Source organism: Nothoprocta perdicaria, unplaced genomic scaffold (genome assembly GCF_003342845.1).
Source record: "Nothoprocta perdicaria isolate Ctin4 unplaced genomic scaffold, notPer1 scaffold_73, whole genome shotgun sequence".
NCBI classification, from domain to species: Eukaryota; Metazoa; Chordata; class Aves; order Tinamiformes; family Tinamidae; genus Nothoprocta; species Nothoprocta perdicaria.
Window position 1 is genome coordinate 2,322,818 of NW_020456010.1, and position 27,138 is coordinate 2,349,955.

The following is a 27,138-nucleotide window of genomic DNA, read 5'->3' on the forward strand; positions in this document are numbered from 1 at the left end:
TGCGCGCACGCGGCGGGGCGGAGGGTTGGATGGGCGCGTGGGGGGGGGCTCCCGGCGGGAGCGGGAATGTTGGGAATGGCTGCCCGAGGGCCAGGGGTTGTGTTGGCCTCCTGGGTGCTCCCGGACACGGGAATGCGGGTTCCCAACGGCAGGTCCGGGGTGCTGAGCGTGGCACAGCTTGCTAGGGACTGCGCTGTGGGAGCGGGGCAGAGCGGGACGAGCGCTTGGAAGGCGCTGGTTTGAACAGCACGCGGTGGATACACAGGGATGCCTGGAAAGGCACGTGCTTCCCTGCGTTAGTGTCCAAGGAAGGGCTGGGCAGGAACAAGTTTAGCCTGGGAATAAGCAGGAAATTTCACATTCACAGAGCAGGTGAGGCCCTAAAGGGCCTTTAGGGGATAAATAACATAATTACTTTAATAACATAAATAACATAATTACTTTAATCTGGAGCTTGGCCGGTTCATGGAGCGGGTGATGCGGTGTCGAGGGTGCCGCAGCGGGGCCTGTCCTGTCACCCAGGAAGTGCCTTGATCCCTTATCACACCCCGCCCCGGCTCTCCCCTTTTGTCCTCTGCCTCACGCGCTTTCTTTTTCTTTTCCACCCCAGGAGCCCTTAGGAATGCGGTTGCCTTCCCGGCTGGGCAAAGAATGGAGAATGTGCTAGCGGGTCTGTGTGGAACCAGCGCGGAAGATCCAGTGCCCGTGTGGGTGCGCGGCAGCGTCGGGCACTGCTTCAACCAGCTGGCGTTAAACGTGGCTCCCCACGTCCTCCTGGCAGCGGTCAGCGCCTGCTTCCTCGGCACGCCAAGGTACAGCCCCGCGGCTCCCTCCTGGAGTGGAGGCCAGGCTGGAGGTGGGGATGGGATGCTCAGAATTGGATCCCCTTCAGTGTTCCAGTTACGTTGCCAGAAAAGGTTTCGATCTTATAATGCTATTGCATTTGTCAGTATCTGTTCTTATGCTGTGTGCAGCTCTGGTCACTCTATTGCAGAAAAGAGCCTGGAAAGAACAGGGAGGGTTAGTGGGAATAAAAACACAGAAAGTGTCACAGAGACCATAATCTCTGTAGAGAAAATGTCACAAAGACAAGAAAGCAAGGATCAGGAATGTGGCACAGAAACTTAATCCTACAGACCTAAAAATGATAAGTATATACTTTTGTTAGTCCTTAAACATTGAAGTCTGTTTTGACCAAAAGATATCACAGGTTCTAGAGAAATTTCTTCACAAAGAGTCTATTTTTGTGTGTGTGTTTTCTTGCATCCTTGGTGCTGATTAGATAGTGGGATGTATTGACTTGATCTGTTTTAACAACACCTAAAAATGTTTCAAAGCGGGGGAACTGRATCCTAGAAAGTTGAGAGCAGATGGATAATTGGGGGGTGTGGGGAGGGGAAGAGAGTGTCAGTGGGAGGCRATGGGTTTTCTACTCTAAAGCCTCTCTTGTCTCTTTCCTCCTCTAGATGTGGCACCAGTGTTCCTCACAGGCTAGGCTGGAGGTGCAGAATTGCTGCCTCTTTCGTGCTCGCTGGCCTCCTCCTCGCCGACATCATCCCAGTGGCCATTTCTCAGCAGGAGCTGGGCCCTGTGTACCTGGAGGTGCTGGCAAGCAGCATTGCTGCAGTGACGTGGCTCACGCACGGCTCCGCTCTTCTCGTGCTCTGCAGGTCAATTCATGGCTCTGCCCAGGGACCCGCAGCCCTGGTCCTCCTGGCTCTCCTCCCTGCACCCTCCCTCATCATCACCCTGCTGTGGTACTGCCAAACTGGGGCAGCTTGGTCCCCTGCCCRCCCTGCGGCGTGCGCCAGGTTCTCCATCCTCTGTCTGCAGCTGGCCTGTCTTCTTCTCTATGCGGTTAGCTACCTCTTCCCAGCTGCCAACAGGCAAGAACTTCTCTCCATCAACACCTCCTGGCAGCGAGAGCCGCTCGTCTCGGGCGCAGGGATCCCCRCGTGCCAGGCAGTGGCAGAGGACGGGGAGAGTTGGCTCTCGCGCTTCTCCTACGCCTGGATGAACCCTCTGATGGAGCGTGGCTACCGGCGGATGCTGAGCCAGCCCCAGGAYGTCTACGTGCTTCCCCAGCAGCTCCGAGCCGCCCGCGTCTGCGGCCAGTTCTACTCCCGCTGGCAGGAGAAGGTGGCTCCACGGCACGCGGAGGAGGAGACCGAGTCTCTAAGCAGCCCCCTCGTTGCGGGAGGGGACAGCAGCAGGGGACGGAGCTCAGCGGCAGCCCCGGAGCACGTGCGGCTCCTCCCAGTGCTGCATTCCGTCTTCGGGCTCCGCTTCTACTCACTCGGGCTGCTCAAGCTGGCTGGCAGCCTGCTGGGATTCTCGGGCCCGCTGCTTCTGAACCTGCTGGTGAACTTCATGGAGTCACAGCAGGAGCCCCTGAGCCACGGGGTCCTCTACGCACTCGGGCTCTTCGCTGGCTCCTTCCTGGGCGCGCTCTTGAGGAACCAGTTCAGCTACGAGGTGTACAAGGTGATGCTGATGGTGCGGGCCGCCGTCGTCTCTGCCATCTACCGCAAGGCGCTGCGTGTCAGCAGCACCAGCCTCGYTCGCTTCACCGTGGGGGAGATTGTCAACTTCATGAGCACAGACACGGATAGGTTGGTCAACTTCTGCCTCAGCTTCCACGAGGTGTGGAGCTTGCCCTTCCAGTTTGCCATTACCCTCTACCTCCTCTACCAGCAGGTGGGGGTGGCCTTTCTGGGAGGCCTGGCCTTGGCCTTGCTGCTTGTGCCCATAAACAAGGTCATAGCCAACCGCATCATGAAGAGCAACAAGGAGATGCTGAAGCACAAGGACACACGGGTCAAGGTGAGGGGCAGCTGGTGGCCTTCTAGGCTCACTGCTCTTTGTTGTCTCTGTTTGTCTCTAGAACACTGGCTTTTTGAGCACTTGTGAATCCCAAGTGGATTGATTGAATTAAACTTACTGAGAAAAGTGCCGGAGAGGGACACAGGGACACACACGCACACACACACAGAAGTGCCTCAGGGTGATGCAGKTTCACTACCCACAAAGTAGTGAACCTCAAATATTTGTCTCACCTCGTCTCTTGGGCAAATTTAGGCTCCTTATGGGTACTTTTTGTTTGGAAAACAGTTAAAGTAGGAGTCCTATTTCTTTTCTCACAGGTGATTCTATCCTGTTACTTCAGTAATGTTTTCAATCCTGAGGTGCTTTGCAGTATGGACAAAGGCAATGCTCATGGCCATAATGGTTTATATTGCTCCAGTTTGATGCCCACAGCCATCTTTTCCACTGCTTTCTGCATATTTGGAGTGCCACCTCTTTCACCTCATGCMAAACATGTTGCCAGTCAAATGATGCCAAATGAGCCCAGTGTCTTCAGTGTGAGGGGGCAGCATTTTCAGTCCCTATTTCTGCCACGCTTTGTAAGTATAAAGCACAAGTCAGCCCTGTGGCAGACCCATTTGGAGCTTTTAACAGAAGCTGCATCTGATTGTGTGGGGTATCACTGGTTTGCTGTCCCTGGTCTCAGCTTGCTTTCATGGTGGGCACAGACATGTCTCAGCTCTCTCTGCTCATGTTGACCTGAGAGCAGGAATGGGAGGGGAACGTGCTGCAGGGCTTCCCGAGCTGCTGGATTTGGCCATCCATAGCTGCCACCAGCTGCATTGTGGCAGCCCCCGTGGCTCGTTATTCCATGTCATGCCAGGCCAGCAGGGGTGAATAGTGTCCACACTGGAGCCATAAAGTGCACAGGTCCCCGTGCTTCTGTTGCATATATTTCACTTGGGAAGCAGTGTWGTAGTTTGCCTCCTCCTGAGCTTTACCCAGCACAGGTAGCTGAGCAAGCTGGTTCAGTGAGGAAGAGCAAAGTTCCCAGCAGCTGCTGCGTGAATTTATATCCTTGTTATCGAGAAATGTTTCCTGGAATCTGTAGCTGGGCCTGCAGTAGGAGGCACCTGCAGACGTGGCCCTGGCTGCGATGTTGAGGTGGTGCCCGCTGTGTCAGGCGGGCGCCAGCTGCACTCTCAGGCTTTCCCTCTTCTCCTGCAGCTGATGACCGAGYTCCTGTGTGGCATCCGCGTGGTCAAGTTCTACGCCTGGGAGCAGCACTTTGGCGCCCGCATAGACGCCTGCCGCGCCAAAGAGCTGCGGAAGCTGAGAGCCATCAAGTACTTGGACGCGGTGTGCGTGTATCTGTGGGCAGCACTGCCCGTTGTCGTCTCCATTGTCATCTTCCTCACGTATGTGCTGCTGGGTCACCAGCTCACTGCCACCAAGGTGAGCGAGCAGGGAGATGCCAGGTGGCAGCAGCGCTCACCGGGGGCAGCAAGGAGGGCTCCGGAGGAGCGGGAGCCCCCAGTGGGGCTGCAGGTTGAGGGATGGTCTCTGGGAGAGTCAGTGTCTCCCCCAGCCCCTTCAGGCTGCCCCTGGGGAAGCTGTTTGGAGGGTACAGGCTGCAAGCGAGGTATTGCTTCCAGTTCACAGTTGTTTCCATACCCACACAGGTATTCACAGCACTGGCCCTCGTAGGGATGCTCATTCTGCCCCTCAACAACTTCCCGTGGGTGCTGAATGGGACCTTGGATGCCAAAGTTTCCCTGGATCGAATCCAACGTTTCCTTGAACTCGCAGACCAGGACCTGGAGGCTTATTATGCTCTAGGTAATGGAGTAGGGAGCAGGATGCTGAGCTTTGCACCTTGTCCAGGCAGGGCTCGGAGCAGGGAGCAGTGGTGTAGGACACAGGGGTAGCACCAGCAGCTGGCTGTTACCGCGTGCTTCAGGACAGGCACTGTTGGAGGCAGAGTGAAGGTGCTCAGTTTCTATGGAGAGCAGGAGGAAAGACTGTAGCATTGCTGTCACTTGTCCCCGTTGAGCCCTGCCATCCATGTCCCCTTGGAAGAGACTGTTCCGACCTGTCTCCAGAGCTCCTCTGAGACTGAAGCTATTGAGAACTCAGCTTAGTCTGGCAGAAAGGCTCAGATGGGTGCCCCTCTCCTGAGCCATCGCTGCTGCCTTTCTCTCCGCCTTTGCCTGTTGCCATTTGTTTGTGTTCAGCAGTAGGAGAAGCAGGTTGTCCTCACCGTGGCTCCCCGAGAGCCAGCAGGTCAGGTCACCTTGTATGGCCACAGTTGGAGGTAGGCGAGTTTGGGGAGGGGAGGAGAAGTTTAAGGACAAACCGATAGGTGGGTGCCTGTGGGTCCAGGACATCATGGACTTGTCACTGTCCGGCCTTGCCAGGGTGGTACATTGTGCTGCCTGCCCCTTGCAGGGAGTCCTTCGGGTCCTGCCTCCGCCGTGGAGATGCGAGGAGCAGCCTTCTCCTGGGCACCAGCCGAGGAGGAAGGCAGCGAGCAGGCCCCATCCACAGGCTCGCTGCAGCTGCGGGTGGAGAACCTGGCGGTGACAAAGGTGAGCAGAAATAGGGGAGGAAGGAGGAAAGATGGCCCCAGAGGAGCCAAATAATGGAGCAGGGAGAGCCGGTTGTCCTTTGAGCTGTGCGTCAAAATCATCTCTTGGCTAAGGTGCATGCAGCATGTGTCCAGTCTATCGGAGCTGCAGGGCACTGGAGAAGATCCTGGCATGGCTCCCCCTGCTTCCCACCTGCTTCCCAGAACAGGGGCTGAGGACACAGCTGGGCTCCAGGGTGGCTCAGTGGCTGTTTATACTCCTTGCAGACGTGGGTCCTGCCATACCAGGACTAGGAATCTGGTTTACTCAGCAACTGTGCCTGGCTCTGCTGCTGCACCTTTTGAGATAGTCCTAGTTCAGGACAGCAGTCAGCTTCCTTAAAGGCTGCGTGTGGCTCAAGAAACCTGGGCAGGCTGCCCTGCTCAGAGCCACAGGTTGCTTCTTTTGACTTCCTTCTGCAGGGGATGCTCCTGGGGGTTGTTGGAAAGGTTGGCTCTGGCAAGAGCTCCCTGCTTGCTGCCATTACTGGGGAGCTCATTAAGTAAGTAGTCAAAAAACTCCTCCTTGCCTGGCCCCTGCATCCCATGACAGGCAGGGACTGTCCAGTGCCACCCCATTTTGGTCTACCAGCAATTCTGCACTGCTCCCTTTTTCCCCTCACCTTTGGTGCGCTTGCAGGCAAGGGGGACAAGTTTATGTGTGTGACCTGGAGCAGGGATTTGGGCTGACCGCACAGGAGCCTTGGATCCAGTTCACCAGCGTGCGTGAGAACATCCTCTTCGGGAAGGAGTATGATGCCAGGCTCTATGAGACGGTGGTGGAAGCCTGTGCCCTCTCTGAGGACCTGAATGTGAGTGCCTGAATCCCAGCAGCCGATGCTCTTTTGGGTCTCAGGAGCTGGAGAGGCTCCGTCTGTGCTGCTCCCTGCGGTCAGGCAGGTATCACAGGTTCCATGGTGTTAGCCAGGGAACATGCTATTACACCTGGTAGGAAGCCAGGTCTCCTCTTCCAGTGTATAAGCTGGGTCTGGTTTTCTGAAATGCCAAGCACTAGGAGCTCATGTTTGCTTCAGCAGGAATTATGAGTATTCTGTGAAGATATTTATTTGAGAATTTGCAGACCATATATCTACTAGTAAACTGAGGGGGAACTGTTACCAGATACTTGAATTCAATTGTCTGTAATGTTAAACTGAATGGTCCCTGACATGGTTTTCATCCCACACAGTTATTGCTCTCCCCCAAAAACTTCCAATCACAATTTATTACTCAGACAATTTATTACTCAGCAATTCAAGTCCGGTCATCCCATTCTGGAGGGTAAGAGAGTTTAGTGGCATGAATATGGCCAARCTTTCCAGTCATCCACAGAACCAGAGTATGGATCATTTACAGTTTAGTTTATTGGTAAGATATCACCCCRAGGAATTATTGCCAGAGGCAGGAGAAAGACCCAGAGTTTTGATTCTGAGTCCCCTCTAGCATTCTGTCCTGTTTTAGGTGGATTTTATTTATTTTTTTATTTGTRTGATGTTTCAGATCTTACCAGCAGGTGACCAGACAGAGGTTGGCGAGAACGGTGTGACCCTCAGTGGGGGCCAGAAGGCTCGAATAGCCCTTGCCAGAGCTGTTTACCAGGTAAAAAGCACGACGGGCGGGCTGGGACAGATGGCACCCAGTGTCCATCAGATGTAGAGAAGCTGGAAGCACCCAGCTGGGCGCTGTGCTCCAGCAGCCTGGCTTGACTCGCCTCATGCAGGACCAAGGTGCCAGTGGTGTGCTGTGCTGAGGCACTGGGTCCTTTCTCTCTTTCACTGCCTGGAAGTGCATCCTTGTCTTCTCCTTCCCCTCAGGAGAAAGAGCTTTACCTCCTTGACGATCCTCTGGCAGCTGTCGATGCCAATGTAGCCAACCATATCATGCAGAAATGTGTTATGGGAGTTCTCAAGCACAAGACGAGGATCCTTTGCACCCACAGGACAGAGTTCTTGGAGAAGGCTGATGCTCTGCTGTTGATGGACAATGGCAGGGTGGTCAGGACAGGTAAACTGACTGGCGTCTGAGGCTTCTGCATGTGCCTGCATGACAGTCTGAGTGGCATGAGCAGGGATGGCTGTAAGGGAATGGGATTAACTGGGGGATCCCAGGAAAGGAAAAAGAGCTTGAGGACACTGCAAGTAGGTAGAGAAGACAGAGTGGAAGGGGATGTGCAGATGCACATAAAAAGCATGGCCTTAGGGTGAGTTCGTAAGGCATAATGCCATGGCAGGACGTGTGAAGCAGAGCCTTTAAAGGGTGCAGATGCTGTGAGAGAAAATAGGAAAGGTAGTGAGAGAAGGTAGGTGGTGTAATGAGAGAGCAAACTGGACCATTTCGTAGAAAAAGACTGCTAGAAGCTGGCATCTGTTCCTCAGACCCTGAAGCATTTGCATTTCTGTCTTTGCAGGAACACCGGCTGAGATCCTGCCACTTGTGGAAGCTTTCCCCAAGTTCAAGGACACGGACAAGAGGCAGAAGGATAGAGGTCAGTACCCATCGAGCTTGAGGGCGATGGGGGCAGAGCAGCTCAGTTCAAACATTCAGTCAAAGTATGTTGTTCTTATTGGCTCTCTTGATAAAATTTGAGGGCAGTTGCATTGAGAGGGGGTAAGTAGGAAAGAGGAGCAATGGGTGAAGTGCAGTAGAGAGAAAGGAAGTGGTGACCAGATATCATAGAGTGGATGGAGATGATTAGACTAAAGCTGCTGGCCCTGAGTCTGTGTTAATTCAGCTGACTGCATCCCGTTTGCTTCATTCCCACTTGCACTCTTTTGCTGTGTGCTTCTGTTTGTTTTGTCAGAAACAGTCCACAAGAAATAATTCCATAGAGAGTATGAACACATTTATGGGCTTGTCAGGAATTGCACGTTAAGTTGGAGAAAACGTATCTGGCCTCAGAATAGTGATCCCACCACCCTGCTCTGCTGTGGCAGTGCTGATCTGTGGGTGGTGTGTGCACAGGGGGAGAGAAAGCCCAAGTATTGGGTCCTCACCAGGGTTAGTGTTTGATTCTTCTCTCCTAGCACAGTCCAGATCTGGATGAAAGTCTGCCAGGGTTGGCATGCCTGGCTTGAAGGGGAAGGGAGGAGGGAAGACAAGCCTGCCCCATAGCCTACGCTTGTTCTGTTTGCAGTGAGGGGCAGCTACAAGAGGAATTCATGTTGCCCTGACCTTGCTTTTTCCTCTGTACCCACAGCCCCTGAGGAGCAAGGCCAAGAGGATGCCATAAAGACAGAGGCAGAAGAATTGACCCCAGATGATCCCCTTCTCCACCAGGAGGAGGAGAAGAAAGAGGGAGCAGTAGCTTTTCAGGTGTACAAGGCATATTGGCTGGCAGTGGGCAGCTGCTTGGCGTTGTCCATCCTCTTTTCCCTGTTCCTGATGCAAGGTGAGGCCATGGCCCAGTACTGCATCTCTCTTTGGACCTTCCTTTCTTGCTCCTTGTCTGTGTGCAGAGCCCATGGAAAAGAAGGCAGCTGGGGTTTAATTGCTCTCACTGCAGCAGGAAGACTCCTACCTTCCTGTTCCCTAGACTGAATAACATAGGTGGGAAGGGGACAGGCGCTGGCCTYCACTTGGCTGCTGCAGTTTTACCCCCACCAGCAGTGTCCAGTCACTGCTGCAGCTCAGGGCTGGTCCCTTGCTCTTGCAGCTGTGCCAGTGGAGAACAAGGACAGCMCGAGATGACAACAAAATTTCCTTTCTTCTTTTCTGCTTCCTATGGCTGATTCAAAGGTTGAATTCCTCCACATGCATTCTGTCTCTCTCTGCAGCTTCAAGAAATATCTCAGATTGGTGGCTATCACACTGGATCTCCAGCATACCCCCGACAGGAAAAACCTCTGTGATGCTCTCTTCAGCTCCTCTCCCTTCCCCACAGCTGCTGCTCTTTGCTGGGCTTGTGTAAGTGATCGCTGGCCAGGGGATGCCAAAGGCAGCCAGCAGCACTCGCCCTGCTTTTCCTTTGACCATCCTGCTGCATGGGGTTTGTGTGACTGTTTAGAGAAAGARAGATAAATGAAGTTCCTGGCCTGAGAGGGAACTGATGAGGGGCCTGTGGGGCTTGTAAAATGGGGCTGATAGAAACCATCAGGAGGCAGCCTGGGGAAGGAATGTGTTTGTCCCAGCATGTCAAGTGGATGGCCTCTTACAGACTTGTCTGGTTGAAGTGTCCTGGTTTCCCCTTGAGCATTCCCCTCAGTTCTGACATGCCATCTGTGAGTTTAYTGTCTCAGGGACCCTGGAAGATCCATGGTCTTCTTCCTTCTGTGTCCCAGGTTCCCCGTTCAAGCTCTGGACGCAGTCACAGTCACTTCCAATGGTTCAGTGGATGTGACTTTCTACCTAACAGTTTATGGGAGCATTGCAGGAGCCAACTCCCTCTTCACCGTTCTGCGGGCCTTCCTCTTTGCCTTTGGCACCATCCGTGCTGCCACTGTTGTCCACAGCCGGCTGCTCCAGCGGGTTATAAAGGTAACGGCCAGAAAAGTCAGGACAGGCTGGGAGCCCTGCAAGTCTCTCCTCCCTGACATTTTTCTCTAGTTGGGGTTAAGAGTTTGAGATGTGAATTAGTTTCCCTTGGTGTTAGCTGATAGTTAAGGATATAGTGTTAAGGCTTGAAGTGTAATCCTTCCAGCATCCACTCTAGAGAGATGGGTTACCAAATGTTACAAAACACAAAATTAGCCCTAAATTTCCTTTGGCAAACCCCAGCTCCAGGCTGAGAACGCCCTGATACCAGTACCAASCTGTATGCTGAGACTCTGGGTCACTTGAGGTCCATCGTGAACTCAAAAAGTACCAAGATTTCAAGTCAAAGTGCCATGAAGATTGGACTGTAGGACTGATGTTGTGCAAGGTGTACTTTGTTCTGAGGGCACTTTGTTCTAGGTTGTGTGAAGAACCTGGCCCACCTGAAGCCAGCAAGTTAAGGTTCAGAAAATACCTCCCAGGCTGGCACGTAGTGAATAGGCTGTGTGGAGTGTGTAGGTTAGCAGAGTCCCTTGGGCTCTGGTGGTTATTGGGGTAAAGAATCAAGGAAATTTTCGGAGCACAAGGAGCCAATGAGCCAGGAGTCAGAACAGGCCCAGTAGAGCTCACTCTGTTCCATGTCAAGCTGGTTTATATCTCTTCACCATTAGGATTAGAGATATAGCTCAGGTGAGGACTAGTTTGATCTGTTGCAGGATCGCAGATTCAGATCCAGATGAGATTGGAAGGAGTCATCAGGCAAGATTTGGTTGGTTTTGGTTTTGGTATATGCCAGATAACAAAGTCCCAGTCCTGAGAAAAGTTAGGTCTTCAGGCTAGGGTTAGGATTAGAGGATTAAGATTATTGACTAATATTAGAAAATTAGAGGTTAGGATTAAAGGATCATCTTGCTGGCTACCAGTGTTCCACTATGGGATCCAGGTAAATCATCAGATTAGTTTTTGCGTCAGCACAGTAGTGTGGCATTCCCTATATTAGCTCTAAGCCTGACCTGGAGAGGTACCTTTGGGCATGGAATTTAGGTTAGGATTTAAAGGTATGGACTAGATTGGCAGTATCATAACTTTGTGGCTACCATCTTGGAACCTGTCAGCCATCCTGCACAGGAGGGCTCCCTCCTTTCACCACGAGAGCTGCTCGAGTTGTTTAGCAAGAGGGTGGTGGCTTAGAGGCTTCTTTCCCAGCAGAGGAAGTTGTGGGGCTGGGGTGACACTGTTGGCCAGCCTGGCTGTGCTTGGCTCTGCATTGCCAGGGCCCCGCTGTGCAGCCGAGCCCCACGGCAGCCCAGCGTGGCTCTTGTTTTCCCCTTCCCTTGCTGCCAGGCCACGGTGACCTTCTTTGACACCACGCCGGTGGGCCGCATCCTGAACCGCTTCTCTTCAGACCTGTACTGCGTGGATGACAGCCTGCCTTTCATCCTCAACATCTTCCTGGCCAACACGTACGGGCTCCTGGGCGTGCTGGTGATGATCACCTACGGCCTCCCTTGGGTTGCCCTGGTCTTGCTGCCCCTGGCTGCCCTCTACTTCTGCGTGCAGCGCTACTACCGGCGCACGTCGCGGGAGCTCAAGCGCCTCTACAGTCTCACCCTCTCGCCCATCTACACGCACTTCTCCGAGACCCTCTCGGGGCTGAGCAGCATCAGAGCCATGCGAGCAACACGCAGGTGAGCRCAGGCAACCAGGGCTGTGGCTCTGTTTATGCACCAGAGCCATGGGACTGGTTGCAATGTTGGGAGCATCCCCACTCTCCTCTCCTGATGTGATGTGGGCAGTGCTGAGCTGCACGGCCTAGCGTAGACCTCTATTATGTCCCCACCAGGTTTGAGATGGAGAATCAGCTGCGCCTGGAGCAGAACCAGCGCTGCCTCTTTGCCAGCAACGCAGCCATGCAGTGGCTGGACATCCGCTTGCAGATGATCGGCGTTGCAGTGGTTACTGCTATTGCAGGAATTGCCATTATCCAGCACCAGAAGCAACTGGCAAATCCAGGTGGGCTTCCAGGGAGTACTCCGTGCCCTCCGCATGGCTGTGGCCCAAGGGCACCTTCCCTCCTATTTGAGAGCTTCACCAGCTCCCTATGCTGGTGGGAGATGGAGCATTTGTTTGTGGTCCCCCTGCAACTCACCCCCTAAACAGTGTTTTAGCTCCCGTCCCTTCTCTTGCATGTCTCCATCCCAGAATGGGATCCCCCCCTCCAGAACAGTGGCTTCTTCCACTTCGGAAGTGCCTTCTTCTCTTTGTCCTGCCACCAGGATCACAGATCCTTCCCTGCCAGTAACATGCCTGTTTATGCTTTTGTCATCTCAGGACTTGTGGGTCTGGCACTCTCATACGCCTTGTCTGTCACAAACCTGCTCTCAGGCCTCATTTCCAGCTTCACATTGACAGAAACCATGATGGTGAGCGTGGAGCGGACAGAGGAGTACACAACAGACATCCCCATAGAACCTCAGGATAAACTGGTCCAGGTAAAAGCTAAAATATGTTCTCAGACACTGGCCTGTTTCTCATTCTCTGGCTCTGTGCCCTGCACTTGCCTCCTGGCAGAGATCACAGGGTTCCAGTGAATGGGTGGAGGGCCTTCACCCACACCCACGGCACCTCCCTTGATAATTCAGCTTTTGCCAGTACATCCCTCGAGGGGGTGAATCTCAGGAAGACGTTAAACCTGGAACAAGGTGAAGGGGGGAAGAGCAAAAGGGGCACTGTCACCGAGCTGCCAGAGAAAAGCAAGCCTAGAAAGGGCTGGAGATAGAGATGGGCTGAAAAAGGGGTCTGAGGGCCAAGAAACCAGCCRCAGGGGTGGCTGGGGCTTGGCTGGGGACAGGGGGCCTGCAGCTGGCAGTGGGTCACAGTGTCTTGCGCTGGTCCCTGTCAGGTTGCTGCAGACTGGCCAAGCCAGGGGCACGTGGAGTTCCAGGAGGTGGTTCTGGCGTACCGGGCAGGCCTGCCCAACGCACTCGATGGAGTGAGCTTCGCCCTGCGTCCCGGAGAGAAGGTGGGGATTGTGGGTCGCACGGGATCCGGAAAATCCACCCTTTTCTTGGCGCTTTTCCGYATGCTGGAGCTGAAAGCAGGGCGGATTCTCCTGGACGGTGTCGACAGCCGCCTGGTGGGCTTGAAAGACCTGAGGTATGGAGGGCTGAGCAGATAGGGGGCAACTGGCGGGTGGTATGGGGGGAAAGAGCTGCCAGGGGCTGGGTGCTGAGAGGCAGAATGAGGGGGAAACAGTTTTGCTGTGTGGGCACCCTCTTGTTGTGTTGTGCAGCATCTTATGCTCTGTTATTTCTGAGCAGTTGTGCTGAGGATCCCAGACTGAACATATGACCCACGCTTTGTCGCTGTGCATCTAAGCCGTACAGCAAGCCAAGGCACCTCACCCCAGAGAAACAGACCTTTGCTTTCCACTGAACCCACCTCGTGTCCTCAGTTCTCCCGTGCTTGCAGGTCCAGGCTGGCCATCATCCCCCAGGATCCATTTCTGTTCAGTGGCTCAATCCGAGAGAACCTGGACCCGCAGGGACAGCGCACGGACGCTGAGCTGTACGAGGTGCTAGAGCAGTGTCACCTGCRGGACGTGGTCCTTCACATGGGTGAGTCTGAGCCCAGCGTGGCCAGTCCTGTGTGCAGAGAGGGGAGGTGGCCTCAGCTCAGCCAGCAGCTGGGGAGAAGGGCCCCACAGATGCAGAGAGGAATTGATAGCTGAGGCCCCACTAGGACAGTGGTGAAAGAGGCCACTGAGACCCCCAGGACGCTCCCTGAAGATTTCGTAGCAAGAGGTTGGCAGGTGGTGTGGGTCAGACAGGCAGGGCCTGTCTGTCTTGATCTTGCTGACAAGACCAGACTACAGCAAATGCTGGAGCAGAGCCTGAGGGACACAGCAGTGCTCTGGCTCTAGCAGAGTGTTGCATCTCAGTGCTGGCTGTTGCTTACATCTCCGTGACTGGGGTTTTCAGTGGGACTGGGGAAGCTTCAGCCTGGAAAAGCAGTTTGGGGCCCGGCACAGAGCCTGGCGGGTGACTGCTGAGCTTGCATCCCTGCAGGTGGATTGGACAGCGAGCTGGGAGAGAGAGGGAAGAGTCTCTCTGTTGGACAGAGGCAGCTGGTGTGTCTGGCCAGAGCCCTCCTGACACAGGCCAAGGTGAGTGCCCTGTGTTGGTGGCATAATGGAGAGGGCAGCCGCTGATGCTGATGCTGGCACAGTAGTCGGGCACAGTAGTCGGGCTACTCCCAACTTTGGGAGTTTTGGGGATGAGTGACCTGACCAGTGATACCTTGTCAGGTTGTCCCTAAGCTGGGACTGGGAACTTCCCTGTCATGTTTGGGAGCTTCTTCTCCCTCTGTCCCTGGCAGGTGTTGTGCATTGATGAGGCCACAGCCAGCGTGGATCAGAAGACCGACCAGGTGGTGCAGCAGACCATCCGCCAGCGCTTCGCCGACAGGACGGTCCTGACAATCGCTCACAGGTACAGAGGGCTGAGCCTGCTGTGCCCTGGCTCACCCGGCATGGCACCGCCGCCCCGCTGCGCTGCCCTGCCATGCCTGCGCCTCGAGCCGAGCAGGGAGGTCTCTGGGATGGGCTTTGGGGGTGCAAAAGCTTTCGGGCTGCCCAGGGAGGTTGTGGAGTCTCCTTCTCTGGAGGTCTTCAAAACCTGCCTGGACGCCACCCTGTACCACATGCTGTGGGTGTCCCTGCTTGAGCAGGAAGGTTGGACTAGATGATCTCTAGAGGTCCCTTCTAACCTTGAACATTCTGTGATTCTGTGAAAAGGCTGGCACTTGYCTGGTTCACTCCTCTGGGGTTTACACCTCCGGGTGCTGGAAGGACTGTACATGAAAATGTTGTACCCAGAAGCTGGGGGCAGCAAAGGGCTAAGTCTGTGTACCCCATGCTGTGGTGAATCGGCTCTCGTGGCTCTGGCAAACAGCACCCGGAGCAGTGCAGAAATGCCCTGCAGAAAGGAGCAAAGAGAATGTGCGGGTGGAGCGGGATCCCCGCCTCAGCAGAGGGCACTGCAGGACAGCTGGAGGAGCAGGGCTGCAGCCAGCTCCCTGCATGGATTAATAATTCTGTTCTCCAGCTCCCCGCGCCAGCAGGCGAGATGTAGCCCGGGCAGGACAGGTTGGCGCTGCTTGCCCCGGAGCTGACAGCTTAAACTGGGAAGTAGGGGCACGAGATGGTTGTAGACAGAGATGGAGACTGTAGCTACCGGGAAGGGCTGGGTGASTGTTAGATATTCTCCTGCCTGCTGCCTCTTGAGTGAGAGCTTGGAGGGATATGGGAGTTTAGAGGGGTAATGCAGTGGTATGGAGGTGCTTCGGGGGGAGTTGTTTCCCAGCACAAAGGGCAAACAAGCAGATGGTGGGGGCTGGTGTCCTGCTGTGCAGAGGTGGGAGTGACAGATGATGGCTGGATTGGGCCTTGCAGGTAAAATGAGTGGGTTTTGCTTGGTAAAATAGATAGTAGGTAGTGAGGAGAGATGAGAGGGAGCAGCAATGTGGTTCCTAYGCTAGAGAGATTAGAGTGCAGTAAAGGAGGTAAGTGCTCTGTGGGCTGAGCTGTGGTAAAGAGGATGGCTCTTTGATGGAGGAGCTCTTAGGAGAACCAGAAAAGTGAGGAATAACAGGAGGCTAGGCAACAAGCCTGGTAGCAAGCCAGGCAGCAAGCCAGAGATGGTGCCAGACCCTCTTCCACTGGAYGAAGGGAGACAAGAGAGACCAGTAAGGGAGGAAGGGTGATGGCAAGGTTGGGTTGTGCCTGTGCATCTCCCAAGCCATTCGGCTCCAGGTGAGCCATTACTTGGATGCAGGCCTGAAAAGTGACCTGGTACTTGTTCCGGGCCCCTCCAGGTGACTGTCAGTGCTGCAGGTTGGCTCTGATGTGKGGCCAAAGAGTAACCTGAGGGCTGAGCCCTGGGGCTGCTGCTTGCTCACGCTGAGCGCTCCCTCTGCTCTGCAGCTTTTGGGGCTGTTTTTGCTCCCTGCACAGTGCGCGACAGCCCAAAGCTATCGCTGCTGCTCTGTGGCCTTTGGGAGGGGACAGGGAGGGAGGGGAAGGGAGGCAGAGGGGGTGGCAGAAGAGGGCCACTCCGTGCGGCGCTGGCGGTGGGGCCGTCACCGGGGCCGGCCTCTCGTCCCGCAGGCTCCGCACCGTCCTGGACTCGGACCGCGTGCTCGTGATGCAGGCCGGCAGGGTGGCCGAGCTCGACTCCCCGGCCCGCCTGCGGGACAAGGAGGGATCCCTGTTCCAGCAGCTCCTGCGCAGCGGGCAGCAGTGACAGCCGGAGCCCGGCCGGAGCCCAGCCCCGCTGCTGGCCTTCCTCTTGCCCTGGCCCCCGCTTGGCAGGCCAGGAGCTGCTGAGAGGGGAGAAGGGTTTGTTCCCATCCCAGTAGGGAAAATGGGGATGGGTGTCTAGGGCTGTGCCAGCTTGGCTGGTGGGGTGCTGCTCCACACCACGGCTCCCTTCTGAGATCACAGAGGGTTTATCTTCTGCTCAGTGGGGAGGCAACAACTCCTAGTTTGAGACCTTGTCTCGCAGGTGCAGTTTAAAATAAAGTGGCAATGCCCTAGCACTGTGTTTGTTGTTCAGCTGTCCTCTTTGGCTCCCAGACCTCGGCTTCCTGGYGAGCTGTAGCAGAGGTGCCCTCTCTGCACAGGGACCCCCCTTCCTGCATCCTCGCGTGCTTTCCAGGTGCACCAGGCACTCCCAGGAGGCTGCACCAGGGGACCCTGCTCCTCTTCTTCCACCTCCCCGCGGACACCTTCCCCCATTACAGGTTTTCAGGCTGATTTATGACAAGACCTCTTTTTTTTGGGTTTTTTTTTTTTTCCCCAATGATTCTTATTCTTCTTCCTTATCTTCCCTTCCAGCTTCTGTCAGATTTAGGATGAGCTTGCTCTTCCTATCAGCTCCCATGGCTTCACTCTGAGCCTCTTCCTTTTCTCCCTGAGCCTCGGAAGCTGCTCCAGGCAGGTACACATCCTTGCTCTGCTCTCCTGGCCCATGTCCCTTTTCTGCAGTGAGGCTGCAGGAGCCACCTCTGCTCCCTGAAGCCACRTCCTTCTTTGCCTAGTGCCTAATACACTAAATGCTTCTCCATCCCACGAGCCTTACCACTTCTTTCTGGGAGCCTCTGGCGCTCTCCCAGCAGCACAGCTCCAGCGCAGGGAAGCAGAGGGCCTCCAACTAGCTAAAGGTTTATGGTGGGCCAGAACATGGGGAGGAACCACCACCCTGCCTGGACCTGCGTGGAGATGCTCAAAACCCAACAAGCAGCCGAGCCACCTGCTCTAACTGCATATGTTGAGAATGCGAGGTTGAACTAGATGGCTTCCAGAGGTCCCTTCCAGCCTAAATGAGTTTATAGTTCTCTGATGCACTGGGTCTGGGCTTGTATTTGTTTTATTTCATAAAKGTACATTATCCATCCACATATTAAAAAAATAATCTTTCTGATGAAGCCCCAGGTCTCCCTCCTGGCTGGGTGCTACTTCCTCTGCCCAGTCTCTTTGCACRCCGCCTTGGGCCCTGCACAGCAACCCTACAGGCCAGTAGCTGGGTTTTTGTTGGTTGGTTGGTTGGTTTTGTTTTGATATCCACTGCTTAGCCCTCCATGTCCATGGGAAGACGCTGAAAATCCTGGGCCTGGCAGGACTCTGCTGCACGCTGGACCAGAACAAGCAGCAGCTGACCCAGTATACAGGGTGACCTGGTCATGTGCTGCCATGCTTTGGTAATGGCAGAGAAGTGAGTGCCACATCTGCTTCCCAAGCTCATCCCAGGCTCTGTAGCCTGCCCTTGCATCCACGGCAAGTTGCTTAGCCTTGGACGGAGAAATGCTGCACTGGCTGATGTGAGGCTGGTCCTGGCAGCACGCCTTGAGGTGCCTGGGAAGGTAAGTGAGGTCCCGTGTTGCTCCTGACCCAGCTCAGCCCCAGCCTTGTCCATCTCCAGCTTCACCTGCAAGGATGTGTGAGAAGGACCAGCTCAGGCCCTGAGAACCCCAAGGAGAACGGGGTCCCCCCATCAGCAAACARTGAAGCGGAAGCATCTGCTGGAGCTGGGAAGGAGCTCTTGTSATGTGGAGATGGACCAGACAGGACAGCTCAGTAGGTAGGGGAGAAGACATGTAGGTCATCAGGAGGAAGGTACYGCATGTGTTTGTAACCCCAAATCCATCAGCAAGAAGAGAGGGCATCACACAGGCAGAGAACGGACACRAGAGGGTCTCACGTAACCACCAGAGCTTCCTCCCCCGGCTTCACAGGACCGCGAGGCCGCAGAACGAGGGCGCTCGTCCCTCCCTGGGGTCCAGAAAACACCCAGGCTGCAGCCTCCAGGAGCAGCGGGGAGCTGCCCTGCCCCGCGCTGGGGCACGAAGGCCCGGGCAGGCACCAACAGCCCCAAGGTCGCAGAAGAAACAGCCCGAGGCAACGGGGTGAAGCCGCTTCCCGGCGTCGCGGAGACAGATTCACGAGGCCCGGCAGGGTTTGGAGGGGCGAGAAGGCCGCCCCCTTCCCGGTGGCTCCYGGCCCCGTTCCCGAGAGCTTGCGGCAGGCAGGGCGCCTAGGGCGCTCACATGGGGCTGGCCTGGTCTGTGGAGGCCCATGGCGTGGGGCAGGCGGYGTGGGGCAGGCGGCGTCCCCCAGGCACGGCCAAGACACCGCGGGCCTTGGCCGACACCGCAGGCCTTGGCTGACACCGTGGGGCTTGGCCGAGGCGCTCGCGGGCCGGGGAGCCCTTCCTCGCTGCCCCGTTCGTGGCTCCCCAGGCGGCAGTTCGAGGGGGTGCCGGCGCGGCGGCYGGCCGGGGCCTGGCTCTGAGAGTCCTCACAGCTCCGTCGTCTTTCTGGGCTCGATCAGCACTGTGTTTAGCATGCCCACCTGGCACTCCTGGTCCTGGAGCTTCCTCGCAGCCTGCGAGGGGCTTTGGCACCAGTTCGACCTCTGACGCCCCCTGTGCCAGTTCCTCAGGATTAAGAGCACGGTGACAAGGACCAGCACGGCGGTGAGGATCCCGAACACCAGCACCGTCACCAGCTGGGCCTCGCTCAGCCCCGAGTCCCGCTGCGTCACCACCTCTTTCACGGAGATTTTCAACARCCCTTCCCCGGGCACCTTCTCGCTGTGGTTGGCCACGCGACGCCCCGTGACCACAGTCCTGACGGGCTCCAGCTGAGTCACCCCCGGCATCTCGCTGGTGGTGCTCTTCACCACAACAACGACGCTCTCGGGGTTCGCTCCGTGGTAGGGGGCAGCCCAGGTGGGCTCGGGGATGGGAATCTCGCAGGTTTTGCCCATAAAACGGTCAGGGCACAAGCAGTCGTAGTCGTTGATGCGGTCGTAGCACTTTGCCCCATTCTTGCAGGGCTGGCTGGCACARTCGTTGATGTTGATGGTGCAGAAACGTCCCTCGAAGCCCACCTGGCACTGGCAAGAGAAGCGGTTGATGCCGTCGTGGCAGGTGGCACCGTTGGCACAGGGACGCATGAGGCAGTCATCCACGTCGGTCTCGCAGAGGGCGCCCACGAAGCCGGCGAGGCACCGGCACGTGAAGTTGCTGGCAAAGCCRTTCTCGTCTTGACACTGCCCCCCGTTCTTGCACGGAGACCTGCGTGGAGAGAGCAAGGATGGGCCACGGGCCCGGAGAATGCACAGCTTTCTCTRCCCCACCGAGGCAAACACACACAGCTGCTCGGCTGTGTGTGGGCAGGACAGCCCTTCTCAAAGAGAAGCATGGGCAGGAGGTGCCCTCTCCCCATGGGACATGGTCCCCCCAAAGATATTGCCATGCACAGGCCTGTTGTTCCCCAGCAAGAGGCTTAAGCCAAACAGTGTGAAAAGGAAGCAGGCCCTGCTGCTGATCCTCAAATGCATGAATGATGCCAAGTCACTACATTCACAGTGACAAGCGATGGGCCTCTGTTCAGACCACAGCATGGTCCCTGCCCTGGTAGGATTGCAAAGGGCCCTGGGTTGGGCTTAGCTCCGTTAATGCGTGGAAATCCACCGGTACTGGGCCAAGCTGGGGCACTGCTTGCTTGGTAGTGCTTGGCCTGGCACTGCTGCTGCCTGTAACCTCGCTGCCTGCCCTGCCCCTGCTGCTGTGTCTCACCCTGCCTTCTCACATGGCCCTGTCTTCAGTTCGCAGTCCTTCCCGTGGAAGCCTTCTGGACACAGGCAGGAATACTCCCCATCTCGGTCGTAAATGCACTGGGCCCCGTTCTGGCACGGGGACTGGTGTTCGCAGATGTGTATGTCTGAGGGGAAAGAAGCAGGCAGGATTAGTAAGAAAAGAGGGCGATGTGGCCAATTCACTACCAACACAGCCCATCAAACTTGTGGGGGACTGAGAAATGGCAGCAGTTTCTCTCTCTTCCCCTCTCTAACACATGCCCACAGCAACAGAAACACTGCGTGTACGCGGTGCTTCCCAACTAGTTTGCAGATGTTTCAGCCTGGCTGCCTATGGCACAGGATTTGGGTTCATGGGGAGCAGGACGTCCCTCGTGCCCCTGCAAACCTGCCTGGCTTGAGGGGCCGCCGCTGGTGTGCACAGAGGCTACGTGGTGACGCTGCCTCCTGGCCGCTCAAGGGGACCCCCTGGCCACCTGCTGAAGGCAGGAAGCCCTGTGGGAAGCGGGAGGTGCTGCCCAGAGCCCCATCGTGGCGTGGGAAAGGCAGTGAGTTCACTTGCTCCACTTCCTGAGGCTCGTGGGAGCTACGGCACCTCTTGCCATGCAGCCAGGGAGCAGGTCCCGGCAGCCTGGCCTCTTTCGCAGAAGGGGAAAGGGATGTTCCCAGCTGACACGGGTGACATCCCGTCTCCCTGGCAGCCGGCGTCACCAGGGTTGCTCCCAGCTGTGCCTGTCCCACCCACCCACGTGGCTGCAGTGGCTTCTCCCCCCGACCCACACAGAGGAAGGCAGCACCTCAGCGCGTGGGCTCGAGTGAAACCCACCTCCTGCCACCCCTCTGCCTTGGGCCCAGCATCCCGGCCGCCTGTGCCACGTGCCGAGCCCGGGTCTCACCTTTGTCGCAGAACTTGCCGGCCCAGCCGCTGTGGCAGATGCACTGCCAGGGCTGGTGGCACGTGCCGTGCAGGCAGCCCGGCATGCGCACGCACTCCTCGCAGAACTCGCCCTCCCAGCCTGGGTCGCACCTGCACAGGGACAGGACAGGACGGGCAGCCGGACGCAGGGGCTGGCTCCCTGCGCCACGGAGCCACACGCTGGGAAAGCCTCCCAGGGAGCCCCACGAACCTGCTGGCTCCCTCCTCCCAAGGAGGCTGTTACTGACATCTCCCTAAGGGAAGGAGGAACCGGCCCTCGAGGACTGTCTGTTCCATCCTGCCTGCTTCCATTATAATTTGTCCGTGTGATTTTTCCTGTAAAGTGCATGGTAATCCAGCTGCGGAGCCCTGCTCGATGTGATTGACGTACAGATTCCCTCATCTACAAGCTCCCTGGGGAGGTGTGATGGGAAAAGCAATCCCGGCAGCACGCAGTGGTTGGACCCTGAGCCAAGCGAGTGGTTGGGTGGCAGTGACTGGAAGCAAAGCTGTTGCTCCGCTGGTCTCCCTGCCCTCAGACCTGCAGCTCCCATGGGGAAAGGAAGTGATAACGAGGTGAGAAGAAAAGGGCATGTCTATGGAAGCAGAGCTGAGTGGAGGTGCATTTGGCACCAAATGTAACCAAGGCTAGACTCCAAACAGGGAAGAATTAAACCTAACAAGGACAATGTGGTCTTCACAATAAGTAACAGCTTCCATTCTCRCGGCCAGGACTCATTTTAGCAAGATGCACAGGTGAGCACCGCGCTGCCAGGCTGGTCAGACACTGCGCTTCAGCAGCTGGGACTGGCTATTGTAACAGTAGTCTGTTCCCAAGAGATGGGGAGAAGGTTAAATGAAAGAGAAAAACAAACAAACAAGACTCTTTGACGGGAATGGATGAGATTCTGACAAAATCAGGCAAAATGCATTYGTAATTCAGATCTGAGAGACAGCTCTACCCCAGGGTGCCCATAGACTGCAGCAAGGGGAACAGGAGACCTAGGCTTGCCTTTTGAGGGGAGAAGAGCCAGCCCTAAAAGCTAACAGGCAGGGGGCCAGGTCAGAGAAAAGGCTCGTGTTGGGGGTGGTTTCAATGGGTTCCTGCAAGATCCAGGAAGCGCTCAGGAGGCCTGAAATCTGGAGCAGCAACTCGCACGCTCGTCTGCACCAGAACAGCTTCCAAGGAGGCCACCCAGGGCTCCACGCAGAGCAGCGCCTTGCCCCGGGCTCTGCACCCTCTCCCATGGGCATGGAAGGGATGGGGAGGAGCCGCCTCCGGCAGCTGCAGCCGGGGGCCAGCAGGAACAGAGCTGGGCTCAGAGGCCACGGCCGGTGCCGCCGGGCACGTGCCATGCAGATGTCCTGGCCGGAGCTCCCCGCCTGACACCGCAGAGCCACATCTGCTCCTTTGGGCAAGAACAAGTGGCCGGGAACAGCGCTGCCAGGCGCCGCTGTGAGAAGGAGCTGAGCGTGCCCCRGGGAGGAGAACAAGGGCCTCTAAGCAAGCGGGATGTCCAGCTCCTTGCAGCAGCACAGAGGCGCCCGGGCTGGGCTGCTGCTTCCAGGGCTGCCCTGTGGGATCAGGCTCTGCCAGCCTGCACTGGGCAGGGGACAGGGCCACCTGGGCAGCGCTGCTGTGTCACTGGCGGCAGCACAGGGACATGCTCTGAGCTCTGTCTCATGGGATCTGGACACCCACTGGGGCTGGGACACCAGGTATCACCCACACACTCTTGCTCAGGGACAGAGTTGGCTTGTGGGGGTACATGGGCTGCTCTCTGGCAGGCCAGCATGGCCCACCAACCTCCTGGCATGGCCTTCATAAAGATCCCGACCTAGACCCCCCTGTTGTCTCTAGAAGTCACCCTTGAGGCTGCTGATGCCCTCAGACCTTTCCTCATATGTTGGCAGCTCTTCTGTCCCATGTTCCCAGGGAGAGCATCCCATCTCAAACAGCAGGGAAGCCAAAGGCTGGCCTTCTTCTAAACCTGTTGTTGCCTGATGTCTTTCCCCGACCCATCTGAGCCTCCAGTTTCCCTCCCATCACTGATGCACAGCAGTGCTGCCCACACTCCTGCCAGACTGTCAGGACGGTTTGGGTCTGGCAGAACGATGTCAATAGCTGAGTGGTGAGGAGAACCTAGGAGCGCTGCAGTCCATCATCAAGGGACTGAGGGGCCAAAATTTCCCATCCCATTGGCCCTTGGTGTAAGGCCAAAGAGAGYAGAGTCACTGACTCTGAGGTGTGGGTGTGCGGAGCAGGAGGTTCCTCAGCTAGAGAAGGGGTGTGGGACCTGGAAGGTGGCATCTAAGGAGAACAGTTCCCACCAGGAGCACCAAGAGTGGGGTTCAAGGACACGCCATACCTGCACTTGCCATCCTGGTCACAGCAGCCGTGGGCGAGATTACAGCGCTCACTGCAGTCATCACCTGCAAGGCAGGAGATGGGGGGATAACGTTAACAAGGGACAGTGCGTGACTCCAGATCTGCTCATGCCCCTGCTGGCTCACAGCATTCAGGTCCTGGTGACTATAAAACCTTTTTTTTTTTTTTTTTCCATTTTAAGCACTCAGTCTGCCCTTCCACCAGCACCTCTGCTGAGATCTCCTCTTCAACTGCTGCATACCACACACGAGATGAAGATTTTGCAGTCACGTGAGGAGTGACAACACTGTGCCTTGCTGGGAAACAGGACAGYGTTCAAAACTGTCTGGTCTCTGATGATCTCCCCCATCACCTACGTGCTGCATCCCTCAGCTGGTCAGAGCTGTGGACTGTGCCCTGTGTTACAGGGCCTGGGACATCTGTCCCACTGTCTCTCAGCTGAGATCCTTCCAGAGATGAGAGGTGTCAGGGTAAGGGCAAGGATGGGTTAGTGGCATCCTCCTCTCCCAGGACGTGCCCATTCCCAGCTATATGAACAAGGCTGAAATAAGTGCTCCTATTTTCTGCCATGACCAAGTAGTGAGCGCAGAGAGCGAGGCAGGAATGGGGTGTAACAACGGGCCAGGTATCTAGTTCTGTTTATTTATTTAAAAGCCACAGAAGGTGTAACTGAGCCGCGGCCTGGCCCCGCCACCTCTCCTGCCCTGCTTGCTCCAGCCAGGTATCTGCTTTCATCCCCACCAGCCCCTCTCCCCAGGCACCTGCTCCTGCCTCCGCCCTGCACGGAGCCGGCTCGATCCAGCTCACCTGGGGCTCCCTTGGGACCCCRGAACCCCCAGAAGCTGCAGGCGCCCCAGCCACCTTCCTGCTCCTCGTCACTCCGGCAAGAYGCCAAGGCAGGAGCGTTCCCTGTGCTGGGAAACCTTGCTGGGAAACGGGCAGACAACCTGGGCAGCAGTGTTGGAGCAAATMAGGAAATCAGGAGTTTTCATGGAGCCCAACATGATCCCAAGCCAGCCCCAGGAGATGAAAGTTCTTGCATGATTTGGCTCCTCCATCCCAGACTAGGGCAGGTTGGAGTCCCCACGCCACCATGAGCACCCAGGCTTTGCCCATTTGCTGCACGCTGTATGGGAAGCAAGGGAGGGACACCCCAATGGTGGCAATGGGCCTTAGCAGCACCAAGGCGATGGGCTCCAGCTGCTCAGCACAGGAGCCTCCTGAAACAGGTCACTGCAAATCAGGAGCAGCATCTTGGGAATGCTCAGCCCCAGCCTGGGGATCACTCTTTCCTATCTGTAATTATTTCTCTCCTTGCTGATGGCTTTGGGAATTCAACACTCATCTTTGGGAAGGGATTTTGCCTCACAAGATCCAGATTAGCTGATCAGTTTTGGGACCTTCTTACCCTTCTGTCCAGTCTCTCCAAACAGGCCCATCCATTCAGGGATGTTTGCTGCAGCTGACAGAGAGACAGCAACAGGACCTCTCTCATTGCTGGTCTGCTCAGGTGCTGTGAGCCCCTATTGGCACAAGAGCAGGGGGTCTCCAGTTGTCACCTGTCACCCCCCATGTGCCATATGACTGAGTAACTTTCCGGTCTTGAAGATCAGCCAGCTCTATTTTGCATGGTGATCTGAGGAGGCTTCAGCAATGCCAAGGGCAGGTTTGGAAAGGTGCACATAGGCCAGAGGGATGTGTTTCCATAGAGACACACCTTGTGCAAGCTGGTGATGGGCCAAGAGGATCCAAACCAAGGACATGAGCTGGAGACAGAAGCTCCTGAGCATGGTCAGCGTGGCCCCACCGAGATGAACACCTGCAGGGATAAAAACAGCAAGCTCAGAAAATGCCCTGGCCCATGCAGCAGCTTCTCTTCACGTGTCCACTTCCTCCACATAGCCTGGGAGTTTTGATCTGAAACATSCAGTTTTGTAGGGACTCGTCACTGCTCTCCTGTCTTTGTCTTTCCAGGCTCTTTCCTCCAACGCAACACTAGAGCATTAAGTACCAAAAAACTTTCTAAAACTGTACATGGGAGAATTACAGTGCTGAGTGTACAGGAGCCCTGGCTGTCACAGCACGGCCGGGAGCACCTGCCCCGCTCGCTTGCCCAGAGAGCACCAGCCTTTTGAGACACCAGCCCAGCTGTGGGGACCCCAATTTCCCTCCGTGGCTCAGGGGGACCTCGGCTTCACCTCAAGCAAAGCCCCACCTCCTCCTGCTCCCGCAGCGCGTGTCGAGGTGCACGGGCAGCCCGGCTGCTTCTCGAGCAGCGCTGCAGCCACAGCCGCCGACCTGCTGCCGACACCGACACGGGGCTGCAGCGGGCAGCCCTGCCCAGACGACAGCTAAAGAGGGAAGCTCCTTGGGTCTCGCTTAGACCCAAGGAAGCATTGGGCAGAGTAGATCCAGCAGAGTGGCAGGCAGTGAAAAGCAGCGTGCGAAGCAGCACTTCCAAAGGAAGGGAGTGAAACGGGCGGCACGGGACCCACAGCAGTGGGGCAGGCACACACCTCTCATCCTCCTCCCAGCCGCCCCACAGAGTGCCCCGTGAGCCCAGGCTGCCCGCACCTGGATATCTTCCAGCCGTCTCCTGCCCTCCCGAAGTAACATTAAACACTCTCTAGAAAGGCTCCACTCCCCGGCAGCCTCCTGGGGCTGTTAAGGGCAGGATACTCCGGGGCGATATCATGAGGATATTACAGTAATGAGATGGGAGGGGTTAAATAGCTGTGCGAGGAGAGCGGTGAGGGTAGGGAGCGGGCTCCATCCAGCTGCGTGGGTGTGATGGACAGGGGCCATTCCACTTTGGGCTTGACTCTCAAGCTACAGAAGGTTGTGTTGGGCCAACACCTACATGAAAGACTTCTAAGATTTTGGAAAGCCGCGCCTCCCCCCGCCCCGCACACACAGTTATTACTGGATGGGGCGTAGGGATCCCTGCTGAGGGCTTGACCTGCCYGGGCCAGCCCGAATCGCCCGCTGAATTTGAAGCCACGGCGTTGCTCGAAGCAGCTTTCCACCGAGCAACCCGCCACCTACAAAGGCCGTGGCGTGTTCGGGGGGCTCCGGGGCGCTGGTGTCACCGCCCTGGCCGGGTGCCAGTGCAGCCCATCGCGTCCTCCCTGCGCGCGCTGCCTTTGTAACCGCGCTGCTCCGATCGCCCTTCGCTTCCTGCCCCRGAGTGCTGGGCAGTGCCGAACAGCTGCTGCATTTCAGGGGCGGGAGAAGCGATTCCTACGAAACTTATAAAATAATTTAGGGCTTAGGGCTGAACAGTTGGCATCCTGCTGGGGCCGTTAGCGGCTCACCGTGTCATTGCAAAGGTCATTTCCCCTGAGGTTCCCTATAGCCCCCMTCCCGGCATCTCCACGGCTGCCCCACGGACTCCTATGGCTCCCACAGCGGGCAGCACTGGCGCTGGGGCACCCCAGGGGCGCCCGGAGCGAGGGAGGCGTCGCGGCCGCCTCGCAGCGGGGCAAACAGCGCCTGGATTCGGGGCTGCCGACGCGAGGGAGCTCCCGCCTTCCCCATCCCCTGCAGCCTGGCCGGGCTCGGGGCTACCCGGGACACTGGGGGCTACCGGGGATACGGCCAGGTCGCCCGCACGGGGCTACCAGGGACAGCACTCGGCTAGGGGCGCACCGAGGACCGCGGAGGGGCTCTCGGGGACCCTTCTGCTCGGCGGCTCTTCGGGACCCCCTGCTTGGGGCCACGGGGCCCGGCCCAGGCGGGGGCCACGCGGGGACCCCGCGGCCCGCGAGGCCGCT

The 27,138-nt window shown here is 56.7% G+C and overlaps 2 protein-coding genes across 2 annotated transcripts; one reads left to right on the forward strand and one right to left on the reverse strand.

The window, feature by feature from the left end:
* Window positions 1-630: 630 nt before the first annotated feature.
* On the forward strand, window positions 631-16,261 carry ABCC10 (ATP binding cassette subfamily C member 10). The gene is made up of 21 exons (XM_026051215.1): window positions 631-812; window positions 1,467-2,823; window positions 4,033-4,260; window positions 4,488-4,644; window positions 5,254-5,393; window positions 5,855-5,934; window positions 6,072-6,243; window positions 6,932-7,030; window positions 7,246-7,435; window positions 7,839-7,916; window positions 8,628-8,819; window positions 9,205-9,334; window positions 9,709-9,904; window positions 11,246-11,589; window positions 11,745-11,914; window positions 12,233-12,393; window positions 12,804-13,057; window positions 13,373-13,518; window positions 13,969-14,066; window positions 14,279-14,391; window positions 16,068-16,261. The coding sequence occupies exons 1-21, from the start codon at window positions 652-654 to the stop codon at window positions 16,201-16,203; spliced, it is 4,602 nt and encodes a 1,533-aa protein (XP_025907000.1). The 5' UTR covers window positions 631-651; the 3' UTR covers window positions 16,204-16,261.
* A 2,429-nt stretch (window positions 16,262-18,690) lies between these two features.
* DLK2 (delta like non-canonical Notch ligand 2) lies at window positions 18,691-25,179 on the reverse strand. Its single transcript, XM_026051198.1, has 5 exons — window positions 25,083-25,179; window positions 23,346-23,409; window positions 20,957-21,087; window positions 20,041-20,185; window positions 18,691-19,536 (listed from the first exon to the last, which is right to left on the reverse strand). The coding sequence occupies exons 1-5, from the start codon at window positions 25,153-25,155 to the stop codon at window positions 18,756-18,758; spliced, it is 1,194 nt and encodes a 397-aa protein (XP_025906983.1). The 5' UTR covers window positions 25,156-25,179; the 3' UTR covers window positions 18,691-18,755.
* Between the last annotated feature and the right edge of the window lie 1,959 nt (window positions 25,180-27,138).